Source organism: Symphalangus syndactylus, chromosome 6 (genome assembly GCF_028878055.3).
Source record: "Symphalangus syndactylus isolate Jambi chromosome 6, NHGRI_mSymSyn1-v2.1_pri, whole genome shotgun sequence".
NCBI lineage: Eukaryota > Metazoa > Chordata > Mammalia > Primates > Hylobatidae > Symphalangus > Symphalangus syndactylus.
Window position 1 is genome coordinate 49,990,084 of NC_072428.2, and position 27,307 is coordinate 50,017,390.

General features: G+C 42.1%; 1 protein-coding gene and 1 long non-coding RNA gene across 2 annotated transcripts; one reads left to right on the forward strand and one right to left on the reverse strand.

Moving 5' to 3' along the window:
- Positions 1-290: 290 nt before the first annotated feature.
- Positions 291-15,506, reverse strand: LOC129484488 (uncharacterized). The gene is made up of 3 exons (XR_008658462.1): positions 15,432-15,506; positions 9,970-10,111; positions 291-375 (listed from the first exon to the last, which is right to left on the reverse strand). It is a non-coding gene; the product is annotated as an uncharacterized lncRNA (long non-coding RNA).
- On the forward strand, positions 13,821-15,457 carry CAVIN3 (caveolae associated protein 3). The gene is made up of 2 exons (XM_055282639.2): positions 13,821-14,320; positions 14,839-15,457. The coding sequence occupies exons 1-2, from the start codon at positions 13,937-13,939 to the stop codon at positions 15,238-15,240; spliced, it is 786 nt and encodes a 261-aa protein (XP_055138614.1). The 5' UTR covers positions 13,821-13,936; the 3' UTR covers positions 15,241-15,457.
- Positions 15,507-27,307: the final 11,801 nt, after the last annotated feature.

Consider the following 27,307-nt stretch of genomic DNA (forward strand, 5'->3'; position numbering starts at 1 on the left):
CAGGTAAAATATAGGATGCCCTAATAAAATTAAATTTACATAAATAATGAATAACATTTCTAGTATATTGCATGGGACGTACTAATACTAGAAAAGGTATTCGTAGCTTATCTTATACTCAAATTTAACTTGACATCCTATATTTTTATTTGCTAAATCTGGTTCCTCTAGCCACCTGCAAATCCGCTGTCATCAGCATTAGTGCGGTCAAGGTCCCAGGCTTCCTCTAGTTGAGGAGCTGAGTAGCATCTAGTCATTCAGTCCAGAGATAGGACATAATACCTGTTTAGCTTCAACTTCGTGCAAAATACTCTGTTGGCCCTCTGGAGGGATGAAACTGTAACTTGTTTGGCCCCTCCTGTCCTCAGTTTCTTCCTATGGGAAATGGAGATGAAGTTTAATTTGGACCAGGCTCAAACCCTGATGCTGCCACTTAGAGTTATGGCCTTTGTGCATATTCCTCTTCCTCTCTGATCCTCCTGATTCCTTCACTGGGTAGCAAGTGAGAGAAATAAATTGAAAGAGTATGGGAAGCTATATGCAAATAGTTATGTGGCAGTGAATGTTTCTTTTTCAACAATTCCAATTTCACTGGATTCAGATTGCTTCTCTAGCTGCTGTGATATTTTTGGTAACATAGTTTATTTGCCTAAGGAGCAGATGCCAGGATTGGATCCCAGTCCTGCTATTTATCAGTAGTGTGATCTTGGCAAGTAATCTAATCTCTTTGTTTCCTCATCTCCTCACTGTGAAACGGGATAGTAATATTGCCTATCTCAGAGGGTCATTGTGAGGATTAATTTAATTAGTACACATGAAAGGCTTACTACTGTCTAACAAAAATCAATTCTGTTAGAAATCACTAGAAATCACCCAGGGCCAGGGTGGGAAGGAGGTAGAAGGCAGTAGTTTTTGTTTCTTTTCTTTTCTTTTTTTTTTAATAGAGTTCAGGAATTAGCAAATATTTCTGGGAGAATTTATATATTTATTGACAGGGTCCCGCTTTGTCACCCAGGCTAGAGTGCAGTGGCGTGATCTTGGCTCACTCTTGGCTGTTCTCCTCGACAGGTAGAGCAGCCTGTACCTGTCCTGGAGAACTTTAGACTTTCAAAGGCAATAGAATTGGTAGGGTCCAAACTCAGATTTCTAAGGAACAAAGGGGAACCTAGGTAATACCTGGGTTATAAGTTGAAAAAACAGAAAATTGCACTAAAATTTTATATACATAGTCAATTTTCACTATCTGCTGTAGTTATAATCTATAAAATTGCTGAGAACACCGAATTAGTGACCACTGAACCATTTCTTCTGGGGAAAATGCAGACTTAGGTCCCTACAAGCCCATAGTCATAACATTTTCATCAACCAATCAATACATAACATAGTTTTATATGTGTTTCTGTTCAAAAACATCTTATTTAATATATATTGTTGGTTCTTTAACATTGAACTCCCAGCTGACAGCATTATATCTCGTGTCTGCACAAAGCCTACCTAACCCCTGTATTTTCTCTGTTAAGGCACATCACAGCCTGTGCTCAGGAGCAACAGACAGTACTTCAACGCTACCCTTGGGGGCCACAGTAAACAGTGAAATCACCAATAAAAAGCACAAAAATTGAAAACACGGCACTACATAGATCGTGAAAAAAAATACGTATTAATATTTACAGTACCAGTGCTGAAACAAGAAGGGAGAGCGTTGCCTTACTGGATGTCATTTGGGAATACTCTCTGTTGAGCAACTCATATTTTTGGCCCCTTTGTGTATGTCTGCAAATGACCACAAAAACTCCTGGGTGTTGATTTCGGGGTTACAAATACATTTTTGTAGGTAGGTGAATTTGCAAATACTGAATCCATGAATAATGAGGATTGACTGCGTATATAAAAGGGTGGAATCAGCAAATAGGTGGCACAGAGGAGGGTGGAAGGATCTAGAGGTCCAAAAAGCTGGGCTGGATGGTGAGGGGAGCAACTTCAGGGTCACCTTTTATCTCCTCCCCCACCTTCAAGAACTGATTAGCAACTGGTCCAAGCTCTGTAATGTCAGTCAGTAACTCTAGACCAGTGAGCACTTTCTCAGTGCCCAGTTGCCTGAGACAGCAATGTGCTCAGTTTGATGGAGGACTATTTCTTTTTTCCAAGAAATTTAGAGCCTTGGGACACTAATTCCACCTTTTCTTTTCTTTCTTTCTTTCTTTTTATTTTTTTGAGATGGTGTCTTGCTCTGTCGCCCAGGCTGGAGTGCAATGGCGTGATCTCTGCTCACTGCAACCTCCGTCTCCTGGATTCAAGCAATTCTCCCACCTCAGCCTCCCGAGTAGCTGGGATTACAGGCACCTGCCATCATGACTGGCTAATTTTTGTATTTTTGTGGAGATAGGGTTTCACCATGTTGACCAGGTTGGTCTTGAACTCCTGACCTTAGGTGATCCGCCTGCCTCGGCCTCCCGAAGTGCTGGGAATATACACATGAGCCACTGTACCAGGCCTCCGCCTTTTATTTCTATGTGGGATTGGGCTCCTCATCTGTCACTCTACTATCTACACAGGAGTCAATTTTTAACAAAATAAAAAAATACAAACATCAATCAAATAAGGGAACCTTAGGCCCAGTTTCCTGCAGAGATTAACTCTTGATTTTCTCTTCTCATCCCACATCCCACTTAATTCAATTCTAATTAGTTTAAATTTAAATTTAAAAACTGATACTTGATTCAGTTATTGGAAACTTTTAAGTATATTTGGAATTACTTGGGTATGTAACTATAAATTTTATGAAGTTGTTAAAGCAAACTAAATATGGCCTGAGAAGGACTCTGCACTTCTATATTTGAGTCTTTGTGAACTGTAACCTAGCTTAATAGTCAGATAAAATTGAAAACCTAACTTAGTGGTGTGCACCTGTAACAATAGCTGAGTGTTGGCCAATCGCAGGGGCCATACTTCAACCACTCATAGACTACTGAATGTTCAAACTGCATTCAAATAAGGCAAATGCCGAGTTGTAACCAATTTCACTGGTTCTGTACCTCACTTCTGATTCCTGTACGTCACTTTACCTTTTTTGTCTATAAATTTGTTCAGACCACGAGGCATCCCTGGAGTCTCTGTGAATCTGCTGTGATTCTGGCGCCTGCCCAATTCGCGAATCATTCATTGCTCAGTTAAACTCCTTTAAACTTAATTTGGCTGAAGTTTTTCTTTTATCAAAGTCTAAACATAGAGCTGTCATTTCTAATGAACATTTAATATGCAAATTGAGATGTTCTATAAATATAAAATATACACCAGATTTCAGAGACCTAAAAGAATGTAAAATATCTAATTAATACTTAACAAATATGATTACATGTTAAAATGGCAATATTTTGGATATATTGGGCTAAACAAAATATCTTTTAAAAGTTAATTTCATTAAAAAAATTTTTAATATGTTTACTAGAAAATTTTAAATTACATACATTATATTTATAGTGAATAGTACTGAACTAGGACCTTATTTGCCCTGCTCACATTGTTTATGATTATGGCACCAGACAGCAGAAACACAGGTGTCTACTCATGAGTCATGGACCTGACCTGCTGAGACTCCACAGGCCTTCTCCAACGCTCTTAGCCATTGAACATGACCAGTCTTTTTCCTGGATCCCATTCGTTCTTCTAACCTTGCAAAGATCCAAGTTTGCTTTTCTTGGTAGGTCCTCCAGGCTTCACCAGGTAGTACTCTAATCTGATTTCCTGAGGAAATTTCAAATCCCAACAAGTTCAAGAGTAATTTCTATTTTTCCTTTGAGGATTCACTTTTCAGCCTTTGAAAGTACAGTACAATCCAAACATTACATTTTTCTGTCTCCATAAATTTTCCCATTATAGATGGAGCTGTGTAAGGACATGGTTGCCTCAATATCTTTTACAAGTTTTAGTGTGGAAGTATATATGAATAAATTTCTTTCCTTCTTTTCTTTTCCTTCTCTTTTCTTTTCTGTCTCTCTCTCCTTCCTTCCCTTGCTCACCTTCCTTCCTTCCTTCCTTCCTTCCCTCCTTCCTTCCTTCCTTCCTTCTCTTTCCTTTCTTCGTTCTCTAAATCATCTTTAGCCCACATCAATTAGATGGTTTCAGCTACTTACAGCACTCCTCCTCCTCCATTAGCTTCTCAACCAAATCAATCTCTGACAGATCTACTTGGTTGGAGACCTGACTCCAAGGCTAGTTCTTCCCTTCTGGTCTCTTTTGCCAGGTCCAGGCACTACAGCAGTCTTCTGCATTCTTTATGGGCAGGAGTGTCCTGCTTACTGCTCTTTAGCCCATTCATTATGTGACTTAAATGCCACTTGGTGACAAAAAGAGTATCTTAAACCCTAATCCTACCTATGACAATCAATATTTCCTTCATCCAAATCCACACAATAACAAGGAGTCACGATTAAGCTGCAGTTCCTATAGACAGGCAAGTTGAATAGCAGGCAGTACACTGGTTTTGCACTGTATACTATCTCTGGGGGACTCAATGGATTATTGTGATATGATCACACTTAACTGGATGGGGGTCTCAATGCCAAAAAGTTGAGGTACCATTCTTAAGAACAAGTCTACTAATCTCAGGAATCATTCTCACCTTTGGATTAAGTGAGTAAGCTTTTAGGCCTATTAAAACATTTTAAGTCTTTCAAACTCTTCTCTACTGCCCTCCCTGGCTGGCTTAGTAAATGGATTGTTGTACATATGGTCTGGTTCTGAGCAGTTTTCTGTCCTGCTTCTAAAATCCACTGAATCCAAATAAGATGAGAAATATTCGGTAGGGTAATTCGTGTTGTGCAATGTTGCTAAACCATGTCAATTGCCCTAAAGTGGCATGGGGTGGAAAAGCCAATGCTGCTCTTTACCGAGGGTTGACTCACTTCTTTCCCTTCCTTGGTTGAATTGATTAGCAACTATCTATTCTTTAGACACTAAACAAATGATAGTTATTTTTCAAACAAAATTCATAACTAAATACCATTTAACTAATGTAGTGCCTAAATCTTATAAAAGTCAAATTATTTCCCTGTTGTGGTAGATACTGGATGGCTAATAATGACTTCTTCTTCCTCGGGCTCAGCCCCAGATACAAAGAGGGATGTCTGTGCTAAGATAAAAGTAGTTGTAGGGCTCTAGCTATATACAATAGTCTATAAGTCACCACCCATCTGGAATTACTGACCATGGAATCATGGCCAAGCCCCTCTTCAGTGGTTCATTCTATCTCTCAATCCAGATAAGAGGTAGGGCAAATCATCCTCCAATGATCTGCCCTGTCCTTTATCATATGGGTGGTAAAATATATTCCTGGATTAGAGGTTTTAGCTCAAGGTGGAGGGCTGCAGTCCTTTGATGGTGGCTTCTCAGTGATTTGCCTAAGAATGCAAACTCAAACCCAGGCAAGGCTTCCCTGCTGGCAGAGCCCATTGAATTCCTCAGATTACAGAAAGAAACTCAATAGAGTCTATTTAGTAATTCCAGACTTTTTTGTGTTTTTTTTGCCTCTTGGAATGTCCCAGAACATTTTTGCAGAAGGAGCCCAAACTCCTACATCCTAACAATTGGCTCCAGGAGTAATTACATACTTCACAATGTGAGCTTGGGTCAACCTAGTTCTTATCTCAGGTGTCTGGTGCTCTGATGCACCCAGTATGCCTTGGCCAAAACAAACATCCATGACATATTGATGGATTTACTTGCTTTTAAATTGTTTTTTCTATCCCTAATCTTTTTGGTAGGTGTCTATACATGTACTAGTTTTCTAGGTCTGCCATAACAAGTTACCACAAATTAAGTGGTTTAAAACAACAGAAGTGTATTTTGTCAAAGTTCAAAAAGGCAGAAGTACAAAATCAGTATGGTAGAGCCACTCACTCTTGGAAGGCTCTGAGGGAGAATCCACTCTATGCCTCTCTCTTAGCTTCTGATCCTTGGTTTCCTTGGCTTGTGGCTGCCCTCCAATCTCTTCCTTCATTTTCACAGCATTGTCTTTTCTGTGTCTTTGTGGCTTCTCCTCTACTTATAAGTAAACCAGGCATTTGATTTAGAATGATCTCATCTCAAGATCCTTAATTATATCTGCAAAGATGTAGTTATATCTGCAAAGGTCATATTCACAGGTACTAGGGGTTATAGCTTAGACATATCTTTTGGGGGGACACTATTTGCTATTGTTTAAATGTGTCCACCAAATTTCATGTGTTGGAAACTTAATCTCCAAATTCATATGTTGATTGGAAGTGGGGCCTTTGGGAGGTACTTAGGATTAGATAAAGTCAACAGGGTGGGGTCCCCAAAATAGGACTGGTGGCTTTATAAGAAGAGGCCTGAGCTGACATGCACACTCCTGCCCTCTTGCCATATGATGCCTTCACCATGTTATGATGCATCAAAAAGGCTCTCACCAGATGCCAGCACCAAGCTGTCAGACTTCTCAGCCTCCAGAACCATCAGCTAAATAAACTTCTGTTCTTTATAAATTACCCAGCCCATGGTATTCAGTTATAGCAACAGAAAATGGACTAAGACACTATTCAACACACTAAAATATGAGATACAAAAATAGTCATTTGAGTGAATAATGTGCCTGATTCTTGCTATAAAAGGCATCCCTAAGCCTACTACTGGTCATAATATACCATTCCAAGATCTCCCATGCATTTGGATATTTTGATTTCTGGAGTCAGTACAAATTCACTTCCTGATGCCTCAAACTTATAGCTATTGTAATTGCCAGTGGCACAGAGCTCCCTCATTGTGTGGAATGGCCTTACCTCTTCCGTAGACAGGATGTCTATGACAAAGGGTGGAAGGTAGTGCTTGTCTACTGAGGCACATTGCCTATTAAATGAGCGGTTCTGTCTGTGCCTCACATTGTTACTTTTGATTTAAAGGTTAGTGCCTGGAGGATGCATCAGTTTTTCTGGGCAGATGAAAGTGAGGGTCCTGGTCAGGGATATTTCTTTTGTAATGAGCTCACATAGATATCTCTCATCCTTTCTTAGATTTTGATTTTTCTATTTAATAATCAAAGACTGTTAAGCTCTATTGCTAGGTGAGACAAAGGGTTCCAATTCACAAAACCATTCAGCAACCTCTGTTGAGTCTCTCCTCTAGTACTATTATTCCCCTCCAGTAATCAGCCAGCAATTGTTTTTCAAAAGCAGTACAATTCTCAGCTGCTAAAAGCATTCCTTAGTCAAAAATCCTAAATACTTATGCTATATTTTCCCTTGTAGGATCTGCCTTCCTCCCTGCCTGACAAATCATCTTGGTGGAAGAGGTAGAAATCACAGAGACTTCAGGGTCTCATTTTTCTTTCTGACTTGTAGGACCCAAAGGATAGAATTGACCATACTGTGGCTTGTAACTTGCCAGGGTTAGTCACTGAGGCTTCTCTCAATCCTATTGAAAGTATGTAGCCTTTTGGATGACTCAAGATATAGAGTGTGTGAAAATTCCAAGGTGAAGCATTTGCTGACTCTAACACCTCCCTCGGTTCTTTGTTGCAGTAGGAGGTGTTACACATGTTGCACTACCTGTGGTGAGTTTAAGCACTACTATTCTAGGTAATCCCTGTCTGCTGGATTTCTGGTGGATGGTCTCTGAACCCAGTGGGACAGACGCATCCTCTTGGGTATGATGTTAAGAATGGTAGTGCCTTTGTCACTTTTGTTTTAGGGGATCTTGGCAACTTCATATAGTGGGGCACCTGGCAACTGAAAGAAGAAGGAAAACAAAGATGCAGAATGATACCATCTAAGGCGCTATGATCTGATCTGTCTTTTTCAGAGATTTCCTTAAAGTGAAAGGAGCACCCAGCTGTTCTTGAATAGGTAGAGACAGAGGGCCACCCTTAAGCAGATCTTTGTTAGGCAGATGTATTTCAGGCAGCCCCAGGCCTGATGAAAGGTGTAGTGGATTATTTTCTCCTTAGTACAGCCAACTCTTCCTCATAGTATGCTGTGCTCTGGGGAGGGGATGGGCCAGTATATAAATGGAACCCTTGACAAACAGGATGGGTAATACCTTTTAGTTTTTTAAAGCAGTTGTTAGCTCAACTACCATAGTATTCCACTAATTTTTGCAAGACTCATTACATCTGGGCAACTATTGGTTTAATTGTCTATGTTCTACTGAGAGTCTTCAGGTTTTATTAACTTTTCTTACAGAGACTCTAATACTTTCACATAATTGGGGAAGCCATTTGCAGGAGCATCCTGGGTAATGGGATACTGTAATACTGATATTGATTAATCGAAGTTGTTATTAGTTTTCCAGAGCTACCAAAACAAAAAGTCACAAACTAGGTGGCTTAAAACAACAGAAATTTGTTGGTGCAGTGGCTTACACCTGTAATCCTAGCACTTTGGGAGGCCGAGGCAGGTGGATCACCGGAGGTCAGGAGTTCGAGACCAGCCTGGCCAACATGGTGAAACCCTGTCTTGTCTTTACTACAAATACAAAAATTAGCCAAGTGTGATGGCGGGCACCTGTAGCCCCAGCTCTTCAGGAGGCTGAGGCAGGAGAATCACTCAAACCCAGGAGGCAGAGGTTGCAGTGAGCTGAGATCATGCAATTGCACTGTAGCCTGGGTGACAAGAGCAAGACTCTGTCTCAAAAACAACACCAACACCAACGCCAAAAACCCCATAAATTTATTCTGTCATGGTTGTGGAGGGCAGAAGCCTGAAATCAAGGTGTTGGCAGGGGCATGTTCCTTCTGAAGCTCCTAGGGAAGGATCCTCCCTTGCCTTTTCGGTTTCTGGGGCACTCCTCGGTTTGTGGCAGCTAACTCCAATCTCTGCCTCTGTCGTCACATGGTGTTCTCCCTGTCTATCTCTTCCCTCTCTTATAAGGACACCAGTCATATTGGATTAAGGGCCTAACTCTACTTCATTATGGCCTCATCTTAATTATATTTGCAAGACTGTATTTCCAAGTAAGGTCATATTCATAGGCACCAGGGGTTAGGACTTAAATATATCTTTTTGGGGACACAAGCAACCTGTGACAATAAGTTTCTACTTTTCATGTCCATACCATGGGGTATGAGAGTAGATGCCAGCCACACCCCTAGTTTAGAGAATAGAATTCCTTTTTTTTTTTTTTTGAGATGGAGTTTTGCTCTTGTTGCCCAGGCTGGAGTGCAATGGCGCGATCTCGGCTCACCACAACCTCCGCCTCCTGGGTTCAAGTAATTCTCCCACCTCAGCCTCCCGAGTAGCCGGGATTGCAGGCATGTGCCACCACCTCTGGCTAATTTTGTATTTTTAGTAGAGACGGGGTTTCTCCATGTTGGTCAGGCTGGTCTCAAACTCCCCAACTCAGGTGATCTGCCCGCCCCGGCCTCCCAAAGTGCTGGGATGACAGGTGTGAGCCACTGTGTCCAGCTAAGAATAGAAATTTTTAAGACCACTGCCTTAGAGGTGTTAAAAAGTTTTTTAATTGAGAAGCCATCAGGCTGAGATGGCTCTACCACATTTGATTCCTACATAAGCAAACCAAAGCCCAATGTAAAAAGTAAAAGAAAACTAGAGACCTTACCAATCAGAAACCACCAACTAACCTCTAACTAGGGGAATTTCCATATTTATGAATCAAATATATTTTCTTTGTCTTACTTCCATGTTCAGCCTATGAAAGCTCACTACCCACACTGCTGCAGCTGAGCTCTCTGAACCTCTTTTGGCCTTGAGTGCAGCCTAATTTATGAATTGTTCTTAGCTCAAATGAACCCTTTAAATTTTTAAGGTTCCTAAGTTTATTTTTGAACAGAGGGCATCATTCTGCATCTTTGTTTTCTTCTTTTCTTACCCTTTTTGGAAACTGCAATACAGTTCTTCCTTGGATACTTTATAATCAAGGTCACTCTACTACAATTTCTGTCAATCTCTGCTTTGACTCAGGCATTCTTCTAGCTGGCCCCAAGTTGTTTTTACTTACCTCATGGCTTTCATTTTCCACTATCAGCCAGTTCATATGGCTTTTAAACTTGAGGCTTTGGGGAGACTGGTAGAACCATCATTGGCTCTATTGTTAAGTGTAAGGTCCTCCTTGTTCTACATATCCAGAGAGGGAGTTAGTGCTACAGGAGATGGAAAAAAATTATTTAGGCAGATAGTGAGGGCAAAAGAGTCCTCAGCAGAATTTCCCTTTTAACAAAAAGCAGCCCCCAGATAAGCAAGCTGGAAGTTTGCAGGGGTGAATGCCGGCAGCTGTGTCAATAGAAAAGGGCTACCTGGGGGCCAGGTATGTTCAACATGGAGGCTCCATCTTCACTTTTTTTTGTCACCACAGGTACAGTAAAGAAACGGGCAACATGGCACTGGCCAGGTAGAGAACCCAGCTGCAAAATAAAAGATTAGGGTGGGGGTGGCCATCTTTTTGTGCCTATACAAATGGCATACCTAGCCCTAACCAGTTTTTCATGCTGTATGCAAATGACACACCTGGTCCAACCAATCTTTTGTGCCCTATGTAAATGACACACTGACTCGCATTCTACTGCGGAACCAGTAGCCCATTCTCTGGGACCCCTCTCTGCTGCAGAGAGCTCTTCTTTTTCTTTTGCCTATTCAACTTCTGCTCTGAACCTCACTCTTTGTGTGTCCGTGTCCTAGTTTTCCATAGCTGTGACACAACCAATCTCAGGTATTTACTCCAGACAACAATGCCACTTCATTACCAGGTTTTTAAAAAATATCTATCTATGCTGGGAGCAGTGGCTCACGCCTGTAATCCCAGCACTTTGGGAGGCCGAGGTGGGCAGATCATGGGGTCAGGAGTTCATGACCAGCCTGACCAACATGGTGAAATCCCGTCTCTACTAAAATTACAAAAATTAGCTGGGCGTGGTCATGTGTGCCTGTAATCCCAGCTACTCAGGAGGCTGAGGCAGGGGAATTGCTTGAACCTGGGAGGCGGAGGTTGCAGTGAGCCAAGATCGTGCGTTTGCACTCCAGCCTGGGTGACAGAGCGAGACTTGGTCTGAGGAAAAAAAAAAGAAAAATCTATCCAAATCTATCCAAGTATCTATCCAAGTACTTCTTACTTCCAAATGCACTGAATTTCCTTAGCCCCATTCATGAAGGCTGGTGATTCTTTCATAGGCTTCCTGTAATATTAATATCCATTCCTAGTAGTACCCAGGTTTTTGTACAGATATCCACTTTTCCTCCCACACCACCCTAATACTCCTGGGGAAGCTGAATCTACTCTACTTCAGAAATGATCTAACTTGTCAAAAGGCAATTATTAGATTTCTTGTCAGTGATTGGTTTGGGAACATAGGCCTAAACCCATCAATGCATGTCATTTTTGTAGCCATAGAATTTGGATTTGGAAAAGCCATGTAACCCAGTGGAAGGCAAGTGTAAAAATTCTGGGAGGCTTCTGGGAAATAAATGTCCTAAATTTTAAGATGGTCCCCTTTTTCTTTTAGATCTTGTGCAGAGTTGTGAGGCCTGGAATGAAGCTGACACCTGTGTGTATGTGGGCACCTACACGAGGGTAGGGAGTGTGTAGGGGACATGGGAGAGTGTGAAAGGTGCTGGATGGGGCTTATAGTTGAGCAGTGGAGGGAACTGCAGAAAACCAGATTTGGAGCTGTGAATGACTCACACTTAATCACCACTCTACCAATCCTCTTTTTCAATTATGTTTGAATTGAGTTTCCTGTTACTAAGTACTGTTTGAATTGAGTTTTTGTTCCCTCAGTCTGAAAGCATTTTAACTGGTACATCCCTGATGGATCTCTCTGGGTAAATGTAGTTTCACTGGAAGAGATGGTGATTTCCAGCAGATTCCCAAGAGAGCTTATTTTGTCTTGTGTTAAGCAGCAGGGGTCAGGCTTATGGCCTTGTATTGTAGAAATCAGCCATCAACTTAGCATCACCAGATTTCTGGCATTAGCTGCCCACGTCTGTGGCACTTCAGGCCCATGTAGCTATTTCCAGAGTGACACAAGTTTCTTCCACAGTTGTCATCAAGTGGCCCTCACAGGTTCAGTGAGAAGAGGAAGAGGGAGAGAGATCATCAGGATTAATGGATTACTTGCATTTGTGATGTGAGACGGTTTGCCACGTATTGCTACAAACAAGGCATGGGATTTTCTTTTCTTTTCTTTTTTTTTTTTTTTTTTGAGATGGAGTCTTGCTTTGTCCTCCAGGCTGTAGTGCAGTGGAGTAATCTTGGCTTACTGCAACCTCTGCCCCCAGGTTCAAACGATTCTCCTGCCTCAGCCCTCCCGAGTAGCTGGGATTACAGGCATGTGTCACAACGCCCTGCTAATTTTTGTATTTTTAGTAGAGATGGGGTTTTGCCATGTTGCCCAGGCTGGTCTCGAACTCCCTGCCTCACGTGATCCTCCCCCCTCGGCCTCCCAAAGTGCTGGGATTACAGGTATGAGCCACCGCGCCCGGCGAAGGCATGGGATTTTTCTTTTTTTTTTTTTTTTTTACTTTTTTTTTTTATTAATTTTTTTTGCATACAAAAACAATAAACATTTTCTAAAAATACATACAAACAAAAAGATGCGTATCAAACATATTAGGAAGGTTGCACATGGGAAGTCGGGGAATAGAAATGGGGGTGGGAGTTAAAATAAATGAGAGAGGGACTTTATATGGATCAGTGATAATAACTCAATCCTCTATTTGACAAAGAAGAGGGAGAAGGAAGAGGAAGAAAAAGAAAGTGGGATAAAGGATCAGAAAGGGAGGAAAATAGAAAAAATTAGAGTATGACTCCAGGGTAGACCTGTTTTGTTGTCATTGAGTTGGTTGGTTGGTTTGTCTGTTGTATTCTTCATGTTTCGCCAAGTTGGCCAGACTGGTCTCGAACTCCTAGCCCGAAGTGATCAACCCGCCTCGCCCCCCGGCATGGGATTTTTCGAACTGCTGACATTAGAAATTCACAATCCACATCATTAACTGGATCCTCCACGCTCACTCTCTCCCTCTCTGTAGCAGCAATTTCAAATCTTTACTCTCCGCAGTTCCACAGAACACAAGAAACAAACAAACCAGCAAAAAAAGTCAGGCAGGAGCCCAAGTAACCTCTATCAAAGCAAAGACCAGTGCCTAGTCTAACGCCTTTAAGGATTTTAAAAGAAGAGGTGAAGAGGTGTCCTGCTTATCCTCCAAGCTTGGGTGCTGGGGCCAGGGCGGCTGAGATTTACCAGTGAAACCCAAAGAAAGACAGGGCAGAGAAGTAGAGAAAAGAAACAGGATAATGCTACCCAAGAGGACGAAATAGAAAAGCAGGAAACGAAGCCTGCGGCTAAACCCTGGTGATGACTATTAGGAAAACACCAGAGGATGCCCCGCCCGCCAGCCCACAATGAGCAGCCTGTCCAGTCACAAAGCGGGGCCTCGGGCCTTGACAGTTCGCGATCTGTCAGCAGAATGTTCCAGGGCCTCCCTGACGCCTGCGTCCAGCCTGGGGGCCACGAAAAATGCAATCTTCACCGGTGTGGGAGGCCGAAAGTGGACGGCGACGGAGGCCCCTCTGGTTATCTCTCTGCCGTGCCAACATAGTTTCTGCACCCACTAAGATGCATGAAATAAAAATTTCCGTGACTCGCCCTTTGCAGTGGAGACCAGAAACAGGCACACCAGGGAATTGGAGCGGAGGAGGGTAACTCAAACTCAGAGTGAGAGGGTTTGCAGGGGGCCTGTTTGGGGCCAACAGGCTTCCCAGCAGGTTCCTGGCGCGGGGCAGCGGAAGGCGAAACGCTTTCAAGAGACCCCGCTGCCAACATCCCCACGCCCTCGCACCCTCCCGCCGCCTCAGAAGGCCAACTCCGCCTGCCTGAGTCACAGCTGGAGCTGGGGAGGAGCCAGGGAAAGGCGGCCCCTGACCGTAGTGCAGCCAGCGGTTGCAGGCAGACGGAGCAGAGCGGTCAGGGATCATGAGGGAGAGTGCGTTGGTGCCGGGGCCTGTGCCCGAGGCGCCGGCGGGGGGTCCCGTGCACGCCGTGACGGTGGTGACCCTGCTGGAGAAGCTGGCCTCCATGCTGGAGACGCTGCGGGAGCGGCAGGGAGGCCTGGCTCGAAGGCAGGGAGGCCTGGCAGGGTCCGTGCGCCGCATCCAGAGCGGCCTGGGCGCTCTGAGTCGCAGCCACGACACCACCAGCAACACCTTGGCGCAGCTGCTGGCCAAGGCGGAGCGCGTGAGCTCGCACGCCAACGCCGCCCAAGAACGCGCGGTGCGCCGCGCAGCCCAGGTGCAGCGGCTGGAGGCCAACCACGGGCTGCTGGTGGCGCGCGGGAAGCTCCACGTTCTGCTCTTCAAGGTCAGTGACCTCAAACGGTCCCCAATCCGGGGCCTTTGGGCCACCAGCTGGGGGCTCCCCGCGTCCATCCACCTACCACACCCACATTCCTGACCCCTCCCGCCGTCTGTTGCTGTGGGACAGACTCACAGAGCCGCACCCACTTCCCAAGACCCAGCCCCATCCCTCCCTCTCACGCCTGAGCCCCGCCTGGCCAATCCAAGCCCGCCCTGCTCTAGCTCAGGCCACGTCCGCAGAGTTTGGTCTAAGTCCCAGCCAATCCCTAAAATAACGGTGGTTGAAAGGGCATTCGGTGACTGCGGGCACTATCCTCATCTCGCCCCTCACCGGGCCTCACCTACTTTACAACGTTTTGCAGTTCGCACGCAGCTTTCCCTCCCCTTACCTTCCCACGCCTGCCTTTCCCCCCAGACTCTGGCTGCGGAGGTAAAAGGTTTCCCTTGTATAATTAAGGAGTGAGTTTCGGGCTGCTGGGGGTAAGGAGCTGCCAGGATCAGTGCTGTGTCCGTCACATGCAGGAGGAGGGTGAAGTCCCAGCCAGCGCTTTCCAGAAGGCACCAGAGCCCTTGGGCCCGGCGGACCAGTCCGAGCTGGGCCCAGAGCAGCTGGAGGCCGAAGCTGGAGAGAGCTCGGACGAGGAGCCGGTGGAGTCCAGGGCCCAGCGGCTGCGGCGCACCGGATTGCAGAAGGTACAGAGCCTCCGAAGGGCCCTTTCGGGCCGGAAAGGCCCTGCAGCGCCACCGCCCACTCCGGTCAAGCCGCCTCGCCTTGGGCCTGGCCGGAGCGCTGAAGCCCAGCCCGAAGCCCAGCCTGCGCTGGAGCCCACGCTGGAGCCAGAGCCGCCGCAGGACACCGAGGAAGATCCCGGGAGACCTGGGGCTGCCGAAGAAGCTCTGCTCCAAATGGAGAGTGCAGCCTGAGGGCTGGTGTTGCCTGCCTCCCCTGTGCTTGTGCCTTGTCCCAAAATAAATCCTTTCAGAATGTAGCACTCACGCCCTAATAAGGAGCGAATCCTGCATCCACCAAGGCGGGCGCTCTGGCCCTCCCTTCCTTAAGCCCAGTCCTGTGTCCTCTGAAAGAGATGCAGCCACTCACACCTGCTTGCTCTCACCATCAATAAAAGTAATTTCACCCGAACCAGACTCCGTGAGAAGGGATGGGGAAGCGGTTGGATGTGGGAAGGCAGTTACAAGGAATAAGACGAATGTTGGAACCTGGAATCATTGTACGATTTCTCCAGTTTCCACGGAGTCCTGGGTTCTAGACTCCAGTGACACATAGAAATATCTTTCTGACCACTTGCTCTTAAAACACTTTCCTCATGGGAACACACAGTTGCAGGTTTTTGTTTTTTTTTAAGCATCCAGTACAGTCCTTGCTGTAGGTGCTTACTCAGTGTCAACTAATGGTTTTCCTCTTAGTCTTTTCTTTCTTTAGCACCTCCTGAAAGTTGAGTTTTCCAGGATTCCTTTCTTGGTCCTTTTTTTACTCAGGGTACTTTTCGGTTGACATTCATGCCTAGGCCTCCCCTACCAGCTGCATACACCCCATACCACTGTCTTGTGCCGCAGTTGAAAAGTGCTTCAAAAGTGGCGAGTATCTTCTACATTTTAAATTCCATTTCGTTCAACAGCTATTTATTGAACACCTACTATGTGGCAGGCCCTACTAGGTATGGTTCAGAATATTTCCCCCTCTTGTGTTTTCTTTACCAATGACGACAAAAAAAATCGATGTACCATCATCCACAGAGAAACTTGGGAGTCCTTGTCGGCTCAAGGGCTTTCTCTCATCCCCCTCCCACATGCAAACAGCTATTCTATTGATTTTACCTCTGCAATCTGTCCACTTTTCTAATACAGCCGCTGCCTTATTTCAGGCCTTTCACTTGACTGGTGTTTGAACTGCCAATCTCATCACATCATTGTCTTGATTCAAATATTTCAGTGTCTCCCCATTATCTTCAGAATAAAGACCAAGCTCTTTATAATTATTTTCAATTATTTGTGATCTGGTCCCTGCCTATTTTTGTAGCCTCATCTCTCACCACTTCCCCTTGTGCTACCATTGAGTCACACTGAGCTCTGTGCTCTCACTCTCATCCCTGCTATCCTGCCAAACCCAGTAAAGCACACCTGTTTCAGGGCCAGGTATTTCTCTTCCTTCTCGCAAAGCACCACTTGTACACCTCTAGTGCTAACTGCACTGATTGTGAGGGTTTGTGGTTATGCCCCCCTCCATTCTACTAGATTGTGGCTCCCTTGCAGTAGGGACAGTTTTATTCATGTCTGTATTTCCCACACCAAATACTGTGTCTGGCACACGGTAGACCTTGAGGGGCTGCGGAGAGTTCCCTGCAGCAGTAAAGCAAGAATATTACACAAGGGGCTGGGCACGGTGTCTCATGCCTGTAATCTTAGCACTTTGGGAGGCCAAGGTGGGTGGAGGACTTGAACTTGGGAGCTTGAATCCAGCCTTGGCAAAATGATGAAACTCCATTTCTACAAAAGTTACAAACATTAGCTGGATGTGGTGGCTTGTGCCTGTAGTCCCAGCTACTTGGGGGGCTGAGGTGGGAGGATCACTTGAGCCCAGGAGGCAGGGGTTGCAGTAAGCCAAGATCATGCCACCGCACTCCAGCCTGGGTGACAGAATAAGACCATCTTTCAAAAAAAAACTAGAAGTGGGAGTGGTGGTTAAGGATGAGGAGCACAGTCACCTACTCCTTCATTCAGTCACTATCATATAACAACGTTTTTAATACCTACTTTGTTCCAGGCCCTATGCTAGGTCTCATGAACACCTCAGGGAACTCAGGATTTAGAGGGAGATACCATCACCAATTAATTGTAATGAATGATGGTTACATGTAAGTTATTTTGAGAGCTAATGGGGAAGGGGCATGACCCAACCTGAAGGAGGAAAAGTGGGAGATATATAAGGAATTGTTCCTGGAAATGGTAAATAGTGAGATGGAAAACAGGAATGGTGAGGGGCAGTAGAGCTCAGCGGTGGGTAGTTTGGGTTTTCTGTTCCCTTATCTATAAAATGAGATAATTATAGCCCCCTACTAAGGTTGTTGGAAAGATTAAGTGACATAAATCAAGTGACTAGCACAGTGCCGGAGTATAGTTTTTGCTCCATAAGCTTCAGGTATATAATTCATTTGTCCATTCATTCAACAAATACTTACTGAACTCTTAGGGTCTTCCAGGTGCTATTTTAAAATCTGAGAATACTGCCAGGCGTGGTGGCTCACATCTGTAATCCCAGCACTTTGGGAGGCTGAGGCGGGCAGATCGCTTGAGTCCAGGAGTTTGAGACCAGCCTGGCCAACATGGTGAAACCCCATCTGTACTAAAAATACACAAAAAGTTAGTCAGATGTGGTGCACACCTGTAGTCCCAGCTACTTGGGAGGCTGAGGCACCAGAATTGCTTAAGTCTAGGGGGCAGAGGCTGCAGATTGCACCACTGCACTCCACCCTGGGCAGCAGGGCAACAGTCTGTCTCAAAAAATAAAATAAATAAATAATAAATAAAGTAAATAAAATAAAATCTGAGGATACAGTGGCACATAAGAAAGGCAAGATCCGTACCTCTATAGAGTTAAATTCCAGTAGGAAGAGACAGGTAATAAATAAGTAAACATGTAAGCCAGATAAAACAAGTAAACACATGAACCACAAGGGCATTCTGGTTATGAGCTCTGAAGAAAAAGAAAACAGACTAAGGATACAGATAAGGTTTGTGGGGGTGTTCTTTCGATAAGGACATTGGGGAGTAATATTGCGACCAGAGTTACACGTATGAATTACTCCTTGACACTTGAGTTTGAGTGGTGTCACATTTTTATTTTCATGGATTCAATAAGAAGAGTTTAAGCCCCCTCATGCCCGCCATGCTGTTGGGAAGTTGATAATGAGTAGTTTTAGTTATCTTCCCATTTTCGAGACTGTGTAGTACCAGGAGGCTCACACCATTTCTCAGCCTTTGCATGTCTCTGCTGCCCTTGCTCCTTATGACCACACGATGTCAGTGTCGGGGAGCCAGTGTCCTAGCTGGTACCTCCTCCAATTACCCCGAGGTCGGCCTGACCGGCAATATGTTGGGGACAGTTAGGGGTAGAGGAGATGTGGGGGGCAGGGGTCCTTCCATGGAGGGTGGCTCTGCAGTAGCTCCATTTGGTCTGGGGAAATTCAACCCTTCTCCTGCAGGCTCCCAACCCTGGTGCTTAGACTGCGCCCCTTTCAAGTTTTGGCCATCTCAATGGGACTGGTATGAGCAGGGTCAGTTCTCTGTCCCCAAGGAAAAATCAATTCTTGTTTTTCCAAATTCCTGGAAATCTACTTAATTTTCCCCTTTCAACCCACAATTAGAATTAAGAACCTAAGTGTGCATTTTCCATATAAAACATCTTGACCCCTAGAAACCCAAAGGCTTGACTAATTTTGCAAGGGAAGGGTACATTACTTTTTATTTCTTCCTGAGTTGTCTATAACAGCAAATAATAAAATCGAGTTAAAACAAAATTAGTTAAATTTCTTAATAGCTCATTTTGTTATATTATGTTCTCCATTATCACTGCTGGTTATTATTATTAATATTGTTAAATATTAATGGCCAGGTGCAGTGGTTTATGCCTGTAATCCTAGCCTTTTGGGAGGCTGAGGTGAGTGGATAGCTTGAGGCCAGGAGTTCAAGACCATCCTGGGTAACATGGTGAAACCCTGTCTCTACAAAAAAGTTTAAAAAAAAAATAGCTGGGCATGGGGGCACACCTGTAGTTCTAGCTACTTGGGGGGCTGAGGTGGGAAGATTGCTTGAGCCCAGGATTTTAAGGTTGCAGTGAATTATGGTCATGGCACTATACTCCAGCCTGGGTGACAGAATGAGACCTTGCCTTTAAAAAAGTAAAATAAAGTAAGTGGAGACAATGACAGAATGCCAACTTGTCATCCAGCATGTGTGGCATTTAGGCAGCTGTTTAAACAGGCGGAAGGTACATTAGTGGATCATTAAAATTCACTTTGGCTCTCAACTCTTCAGGCCAGAAACACAAATTTATCATGCATTCCAGCAAGATTGGGCTGATCTGCAATAACTGCACTCAGAAAACACTGATTAATTTGATTGCTGGATTCACTAATTTCCCAAAGAAATCTAATGGCCAAGTGACTGGAATAGTCTAGCTAGCTATTCAAAACATTTTTCATCCTTCAACAAAGTCTACATGGGAAGCCAAAATAAGATCTTAAACTATGTATAATGCAATAGAATAGTAGAAACTGGATAAAGGTAATGGGCAGGATAATCTAACTTAATATGCCCACTTTCTGCTTTGACATGCCTTTTACATGGGCAAAAATATATATATTCCTGGTAGGAAATTTCTTCCCTAGTTAAGGACTAGAGGTCCTTTTGATTTTCCTTCATTGTGAGCAGAGGAATCATATAACCTCAGCATTGAAGAGAACTCGAATGCTGTCTATTCCACAAGCATTTCCAGCACTAAAGTGTCCTGTACTGTCTTGACATCTATCCTTGTGGTTTCAGATGTTTCTTAGTTTCATCAAAGACAGAAGAGTTTGCATTCATGGTCTCTCTTCTATTTTAGAATTATTTTTAACATGATGGTGGAAAACACAGTCTTTATTCAGTCATTTTAAAACAGGAGTCCAACAATCTTCCCCTACCCCCAGTCCTATGAGATTGAGCTTAATTATTCTGATAGTTATTTTCTTTAATCCATAACCTGTGTCTTGAGCATGGACATTTTGTTAGGAAGTCTGGTTTATTAGAGAAGATAGGTTTGAGACGATCCCATATTATGAGTCATCTTGTTTCTGGACTTCTATAGATCTTCCTCTCTCCAACACAGAATGAAGACAGAGCAGTCCAACCCAATTTAAACAACTCCTTTTATTTCACAGAGACTCATGGACTAGACCATTCTAAAGTAATGTGGATTATTAAATGTAGAATTAATTTTATGATATCATTATTACTTCTTGTATTCTTTATGTATTTACATGCCTGTTTTATTCTTATTTCTTTACCCACTTTCCCTAACAGTCTACCTGTTTCGCCCTAATCTTTAGATATCTCTAAATCTGGCTAGTCAAAATGTATTTTCATACTCTTGAACTTAAAAAAAATTACAAATGTACCCTTCTTATGTTTGCATACCATTTGAAATTGTTAACATCTGTGTTGACCAACGCTCTGAATGTTTGATCCAGTTAACTTGATCATTATTCCATAATTTTAAAAAGCGAATTTGAAAGATACATATCTTACTTTTTAGTATGATTTCCCTTCTCCTACCTCTCATTTTTAGAATAGTTATGAATTCATGGCTCTTTTTAAAGACTCAATTGGTATCAATTGCTGGCTGGTAGGTTTTCTCCTGATGCTTACCTGTCACTTCTTGGTATATGGGAACTCTTTAAAACGTGTTTTTTTTTTTTTTTTTTTTGCTATGATTTGAGTGTGTCTCCAAAAATTCATGTGTTGGAAATTTAGTCCCCATTGCAACAGTTTTGGGAGGGAAATGAGGCCTAATGGGAGTTGTTTAGGTCGTGAGAACTCTGACTTGTCAACCTAAATAACAAATGGAGAGGAAGAGTCTCTAGAAGAAATTGATGTTTATTTGTGAATAGGCATTACAACGGGAATATGTACGTCTTCCACAGTAAATTATGTATATATTCAGGGAGGTAAAGGAAGACAAAGGTTTTTAAAGGAAAAATGAGGAGGATTATATAACTGTTTTGAGATAATTATTGTTGACTACAAGGATTAAAAACAAAGGTGGTGCCAGTCCAAAATTGGACAGAGAGTTGCTAGGCAGATGTCCTCTCAGAAGCATTATTGTTATTATTATTTTTGAGATGGAGTTTCGCTCTTTTGCCCAGACTGGAGTGCGATGGTGCAATCTCAGCTCACTGCAACCTCTGCCTCCCGGGTTCAAGCAATTCTCCTGCCTCAGCCTCCTGAGTAGCTGAGATTACAGGCATGCATCGCCATGCCCGGCTAATTTTGTATTTTTAGTAGAGGTGGGGTTTCTCCATGTTGGTCAGGCTGGTCTCAAACTCCTGACCTCAGATGATCTGCCCACCTCGGCCTCCCAAAGTGCTGGGATTACAGGCATGAGCCACCACGCCCGGCCAGAAGCATTTTTTTTATGTGTAAGGTTAAGATGGCTTTTGTGCAGGCTGTGGTTTTGCAAAGTCTTTTGTGATATCAAGAATTCATGCAAAAGAATCCCTCCTTCATACCCTTCCTCAGCTCTATTTGTCAGGGTTTTTAACACAAGTGACTCCATTTTGATTTTGACAATTTTCACAGCCCTCATGAATGGATTAATGCTGCTATAAAAAGTGCTTGTGGGAGTGGGTTTACCCCTTTCTGCCTTCCACCATGTGAGGACATAACAAGAAAGTCCTCACTAGATGCCAGAACTTTGATCTTGGACTTTATAGACTCCAGAACTGTGAGAAATAAATTTCTGTTCTTTATAAACTATTGAATCTCAGGTATTCTGTTATAGCAGCACAAAACAGACTAAGCTTTTTTGTCTTTTTTTTTTCTTAAATACTTGAATCATCTATGAAGGTATTCTTGTTTTCTTGTCACAACAGTCTATTCCATACTTATCTTGATTTTCTGATACTTGGCCCAAGTTATCTGGTGATACCTTCTGTGGCAAACCAGCATAAGAGACCCAAGTCCAATTATCGAGTAGATTGTTTCACATGCTTCCATTGTGGGCAGGGTGACATCAACAGCTGCCTGAAATATTCTTATGACAATCAGAGTCTTCTAGAATCATGGGTTTATTCTGATTTTTTTTTTTCTTTTTAATCGAGACAGAGTCTCACTCTGTTGCCCAGGCTGGAGTGCAGTGGCGCGATTTTGGCTCACTGCAACCTCCGCCTCCCAGGTTCAAGCGATTCTCCTGCCTCAGCCTCCCAAGTAGCTGGGATTACAGGTGCGTACCAGGACACCCAGCTAATTTTTGTATTTTTAGTAGAGACTAAGTTTTGCCATACCGGATGGTCTCGAACTCCTGACCTCAAGTGATCTGCCTGCTTGGGCCTCTCAAAGTGTTGGGATTACAGCTGTGAGCCACCGTGCCCAGCCTTATTCTGATGTTTTTAACTTCAAATTCTTCCTTACTTTAACTCTTTCAAATTATTTTTCTTTTTTCAAAGCAACTATTGTTTACTCTAATACAACGTCCTTTCACAATCTTTGATAAGCCAATATTAAATATTCTCAGATCAAACCATTTGCTTATTATATTATTGTTTAAAATATTAGAAACTTGTTATTTCTTTTTAAAAACATAATTTTACTTTATCCAAGCATATTACAAAAGAATACCCATTTTGGGCTTTAGGGAGAACTGATATATTCTATAACATGGTAAAAATGCATAAGAATGCATGGGTATAGCAAACATTGTGTGTAGTATAATAAATATGTATCATGTTCCCTCCTTCTATTGTTTAAGCAACTTAAAATTGATTTTATAGAATATGGATCCAAACAGGGTTTCAGCATCATCTGAACATAACAAAAACCTCTCTGAAAATTAAAGGAAAATATAACCTCATCCAAGGTAACACTCTTTGCATAGGTTAAAATATGCCCTTTTCATATTCCCAAATGCATTTTTTATAATAATTTGCATGATTATATAAGCCAGAGATAAAACATGTGGCCATCTTTAAAAATTAACGTCCAGACACAGCTTATTTCACCAGTAAACATTTTTCTATTTTACTTAGCAGCATCTAATAAGGAAATGTCCAAATTGAGAGGTATTATGTCTTTCAGTTTTACTATATTATATATTACTTTATATACTTTTACTGCTATATTTTTGTATTTGAAACAAAACATTTAGTATGAAAGTTGCCAAACTTAAAATTATACAGATTAACTTAAGAAACCTCATGCAGAAACTTTACTAAAATGGGAATTGTGATAGATTCTTCCCCTTCTTGATTCTGAAGCACAGTCTCAAGGCAGAACTGGCTCAAAAGACTCCCTCCATGCTCATTTCTCCCACTAGAAACTATATGTGGTATATTTCATTTTAGGTATCTTTTTTTCTCTCCTTGATATGTTGCTTAATTCAGCCTGTCAAGATCTTACTTGTCCCTGAAAGTGAAGTTTCTTGGAAAATCCATTCTGGAAAAAAATAAAAAAAATAAAAAGCCATGGCTTTAGACATGTTTTAACTCATGGTGGCAGTTTACTTTCCTCAAATAGAGTCCATCTTACTTCAGTATACTTGAAAACCATAGATCATTCTGGAGTAGACAAAGTTCATACTTGTTGTTGTTTTTTTAAATGTCTTCACAGACAAATCATACATTTAACCAGAAACTGGTAAGATTTACAGTTTTTCAATTTTTTACATGTATAATTCACATATTTATTCTGGTCAAAACACGATCTTCAAAAAATAAGTTTCACAATGTGATCCCACCTTACTCCTGTGAGAATGGCCATAATCAAAAAATCAAAAAAATAGTAGATGTTGGTGTGGATATGGTGAACAGGGAACACTTCTATATTACTGGTGGGAATGTAAACTAGTCCAACCACTATGGAAAACGGTGTGGCGATTCCTTGAAGAACTGCCGTTTGATCCATCAATCCCACTACTGGGTATCTACCCAGAGGAAAAGAAGTCATTATACAAAAAACATACTTGCATATGCATGTTTATAGCAGCACGATTCGCAATTGCAAAAATGTGGCACCAACCCAAATGCCCATCAATCAACAAGTGGATAAAGAAACTGTGACATATATATATACACATACATATATATATATATATACACATATGTATATGTATGTGTATATATATGTGTATATATGATGGAATACTACTCAGCCATAAAAATGAATGAGTTAATGGCATTTGCAGTGACCTGGATGAGACTGGAGACTATTATTCTAAGTGCAGTAACTCAGGAATGGAAAATCAAACATCGTATGTCCTCACTCATAAGTGGAAGCTAAGCTATGAGGATGCAAGGCCTAAGAATGACACGATGGACTTTGGGGACTCAGGGGGACAGGGAGGGAAGGGGGTGAGGGATAAAAGACTACAAATAGGGTGCAGTGTATACTACTTAGGTGATGGGTGCACCAAAATCTCACAAATCACCACTAAAGAACTTACTCATGTAACAAAACACCACCTGTTTCCCCAATAACCTATGGAAATAAACAAAAATAAGTTTCAAAAATAAGTTTCTTATGTTTATGAATGGAAACTTCATGTCTCCAATTAAGTATTTTATAACATTTGCTTAGAAGACATCTGTTCAAGCAAATATATTTTGGAGACACTGTCACATAATTTTGAGGTCAGAATACATCTCCTCTCCCCTTACTCCTCACTTCTGGAAGACATTCCTTTCCACCATGGATGGAAAGATTAAATATTTACATTTCAAAGAGAATATCAGAGTTAAAATTACCAATTTACAACCAGCAAAGGAATAAGTACTTACAGTTTCAATGTTTTGACTTGTTTCCAGTCTTTTATTTGCCATTCCTTTAGAGATGGTTGGTGAATTTGGAGAATATACGTATCTCCATTGTCACCCTCTTTCATGTCCAAAACCTTGACTTCTATCCAATTTCTTTTGCTAAATTAAGATTCTTCGTTATTTCAGAGCTTCTTCATTTTAAAGTTGACATTTTACATGCCAACTTTATGTAAAATGTGCAGGAACATTTTACATAAAGTAGAAACTATTACTTCTTTAATTTGATAGAATTTGTTTTAAAATTTGCAGAACATGACAGATGCAGTAGCTCACACCTGTAATCCCAGCACTTTGGGAGGCCGAGGCGGGTGGATCACCTGAGTTCAGGAGTTCGAGACTAGCCTGGCCAATATGGTGAAACTCTGTCTCTACTAAAAATATATTTAAAAACATTAGCTTGGCATGGTGGCACGTGCCTGTAGTCTCAGCTACTCTGGAGGCTGAGGCAGGAGAATCACATGAACCCGGGAGGTGGAGGTTGCAGTGAGCAGAGGTTGCACCATTACACTCCAGCCTGGGCAAAAAGAGCAAAGCTCCGTCTCAAAAAAAAAAAAAAAATTATGTCATTTTTTTCTTTATATCATTTTGGTTTTTATTCTTTCATTTTTCTCTTTGAGCTACATATAGACACATGCATAGCCCAGGAAATTTTTACCGTAAAGAGTTACGCAATCAGCATAGAGCTAATATCATAAAGAAAAATACAACATCCACAATCATAAAATTTCATGCAGCTATGAAAAATGATTTAAACTAATTTTAATAAAGTGAGAAAATTCTAATAATATAATGGTTACAAAACCAGAAAACAAAATAATTTACATAGTATGATTCCAACTATGTTTTAAAATTAAAATGTGCATAAGAGGAAAAAGACTGGATCAAAATGTTAATAGTGATGAGAGTTTAGGTCACATACTTTCTTCTTTATATTTTTTCTTAATTTCCAAATCAAGTTATGTTTACAATGAGTACATATTCCTTTTATAAACAGTAAAGAGTAAATATCAAAAAATGTTCAGCAACATTGAAAAATAGACCCAAGCAAATAAAAGCTGTCAGAAGTGAAAATAAAATTTATGAGCATAAAGTAGTAGAGAAAGGAAGATTGAGGCAATTCTATGCTGACATATGGAGAATTCAGAGAAGAGTCGAAGAGACTCAATTTAGTAAAAATGCTTCATTTGATTTATAGAGAATCGTGTCTTGAGACTGTAAATTTTATCCTTCCAGCATCCACATCAGGTTCTGTCAGACTGTGCTGAGAAGCAAGAAAAAAAAAAAAAAAAAAAGAAAGAAAAGAAAGAAAAAAGAAAGAGAGAGAGAGATTGAGAGAGAGGGAGAGACAGTCTCTGAGTTGCTGCAGTCAGTCATTCCTCCCCTGACAGAGCTTCATAATGGCGTACTCCTCCATTCCAGCTGAGCGGGCTCATCCCAATCACGTCAGCGCCAGCACGTGCAGGAAAATAAAACCGTAGGCATTTGAGTTACTCATAGGGAGCTAAGGCTAAATAAAGAGGTGACAGGGTAGAGGCGGTGGTGATGGTATGAGTCCTAAGCACTGGCTTTCAAGGCATACATACTTATGCTTCTCAGAGTATCTTTAAACCAGGGGTGTGACTGTGAACAGACAGAATCAAAAGACAGGAGTCCTCACTAGGGGAAAACAAGGTGAGGTGACAACACTCTGTGTAATTACCAACTTCTTATGTATGCAGTGTTTCAGCCTATATAATTACCAGCCTCTTGTATACTCAGTGTCTTGTATTTACAGCAGCATCTCAAAAAGCAAGCTTGCCATCTTCCATCCAATTTCCCTTTTTCTTCGTTACTTTAGCTAACCCTATCTCCATTGTCCCAATTCCCAGTGCTTCCTTTCTGCCCATCTCAGTTATTTCCCATATGCAATTAGTCAACAAATCTTGAAGATGCTAGGTATACATTTCACAAATCCATTCTTTCACGTCTGTTTCATTGCCACTATCCTAGCATAGAATCTCATTGATTCTCATATGGGCTCCTGAAATTATCTCTTAAATGTTTGTACTTGAATCTATTTTATATGCTCAGTTGGTCAGAATGCTATTCCTGATTTTTAAAACCATATGAACTTCTCTTCCTTTTAGTCAAAGTAGCATTCTTGTATGACATTTGTTATTATATATTCTGTTTGTGCAATTGTTCCATTCTTCACTGTATTGTAAGCTCCCTGAGGGTAAGGACATACTGAGTTTATCTTTCAGAACTTCACAATGCTACATGTGTATTCAGAAGTCATAAAATGCTTGTTCCACTTCATAGTGGGCCCTTGGTGTATAACTTAGCATCCCCTCTCCTCTCCCCTGAGTAAGAAGTTCCTTCCAAAAGCATGCCTTAGGTAAAAGAAATGGAATTGATGTGTCCTCTTT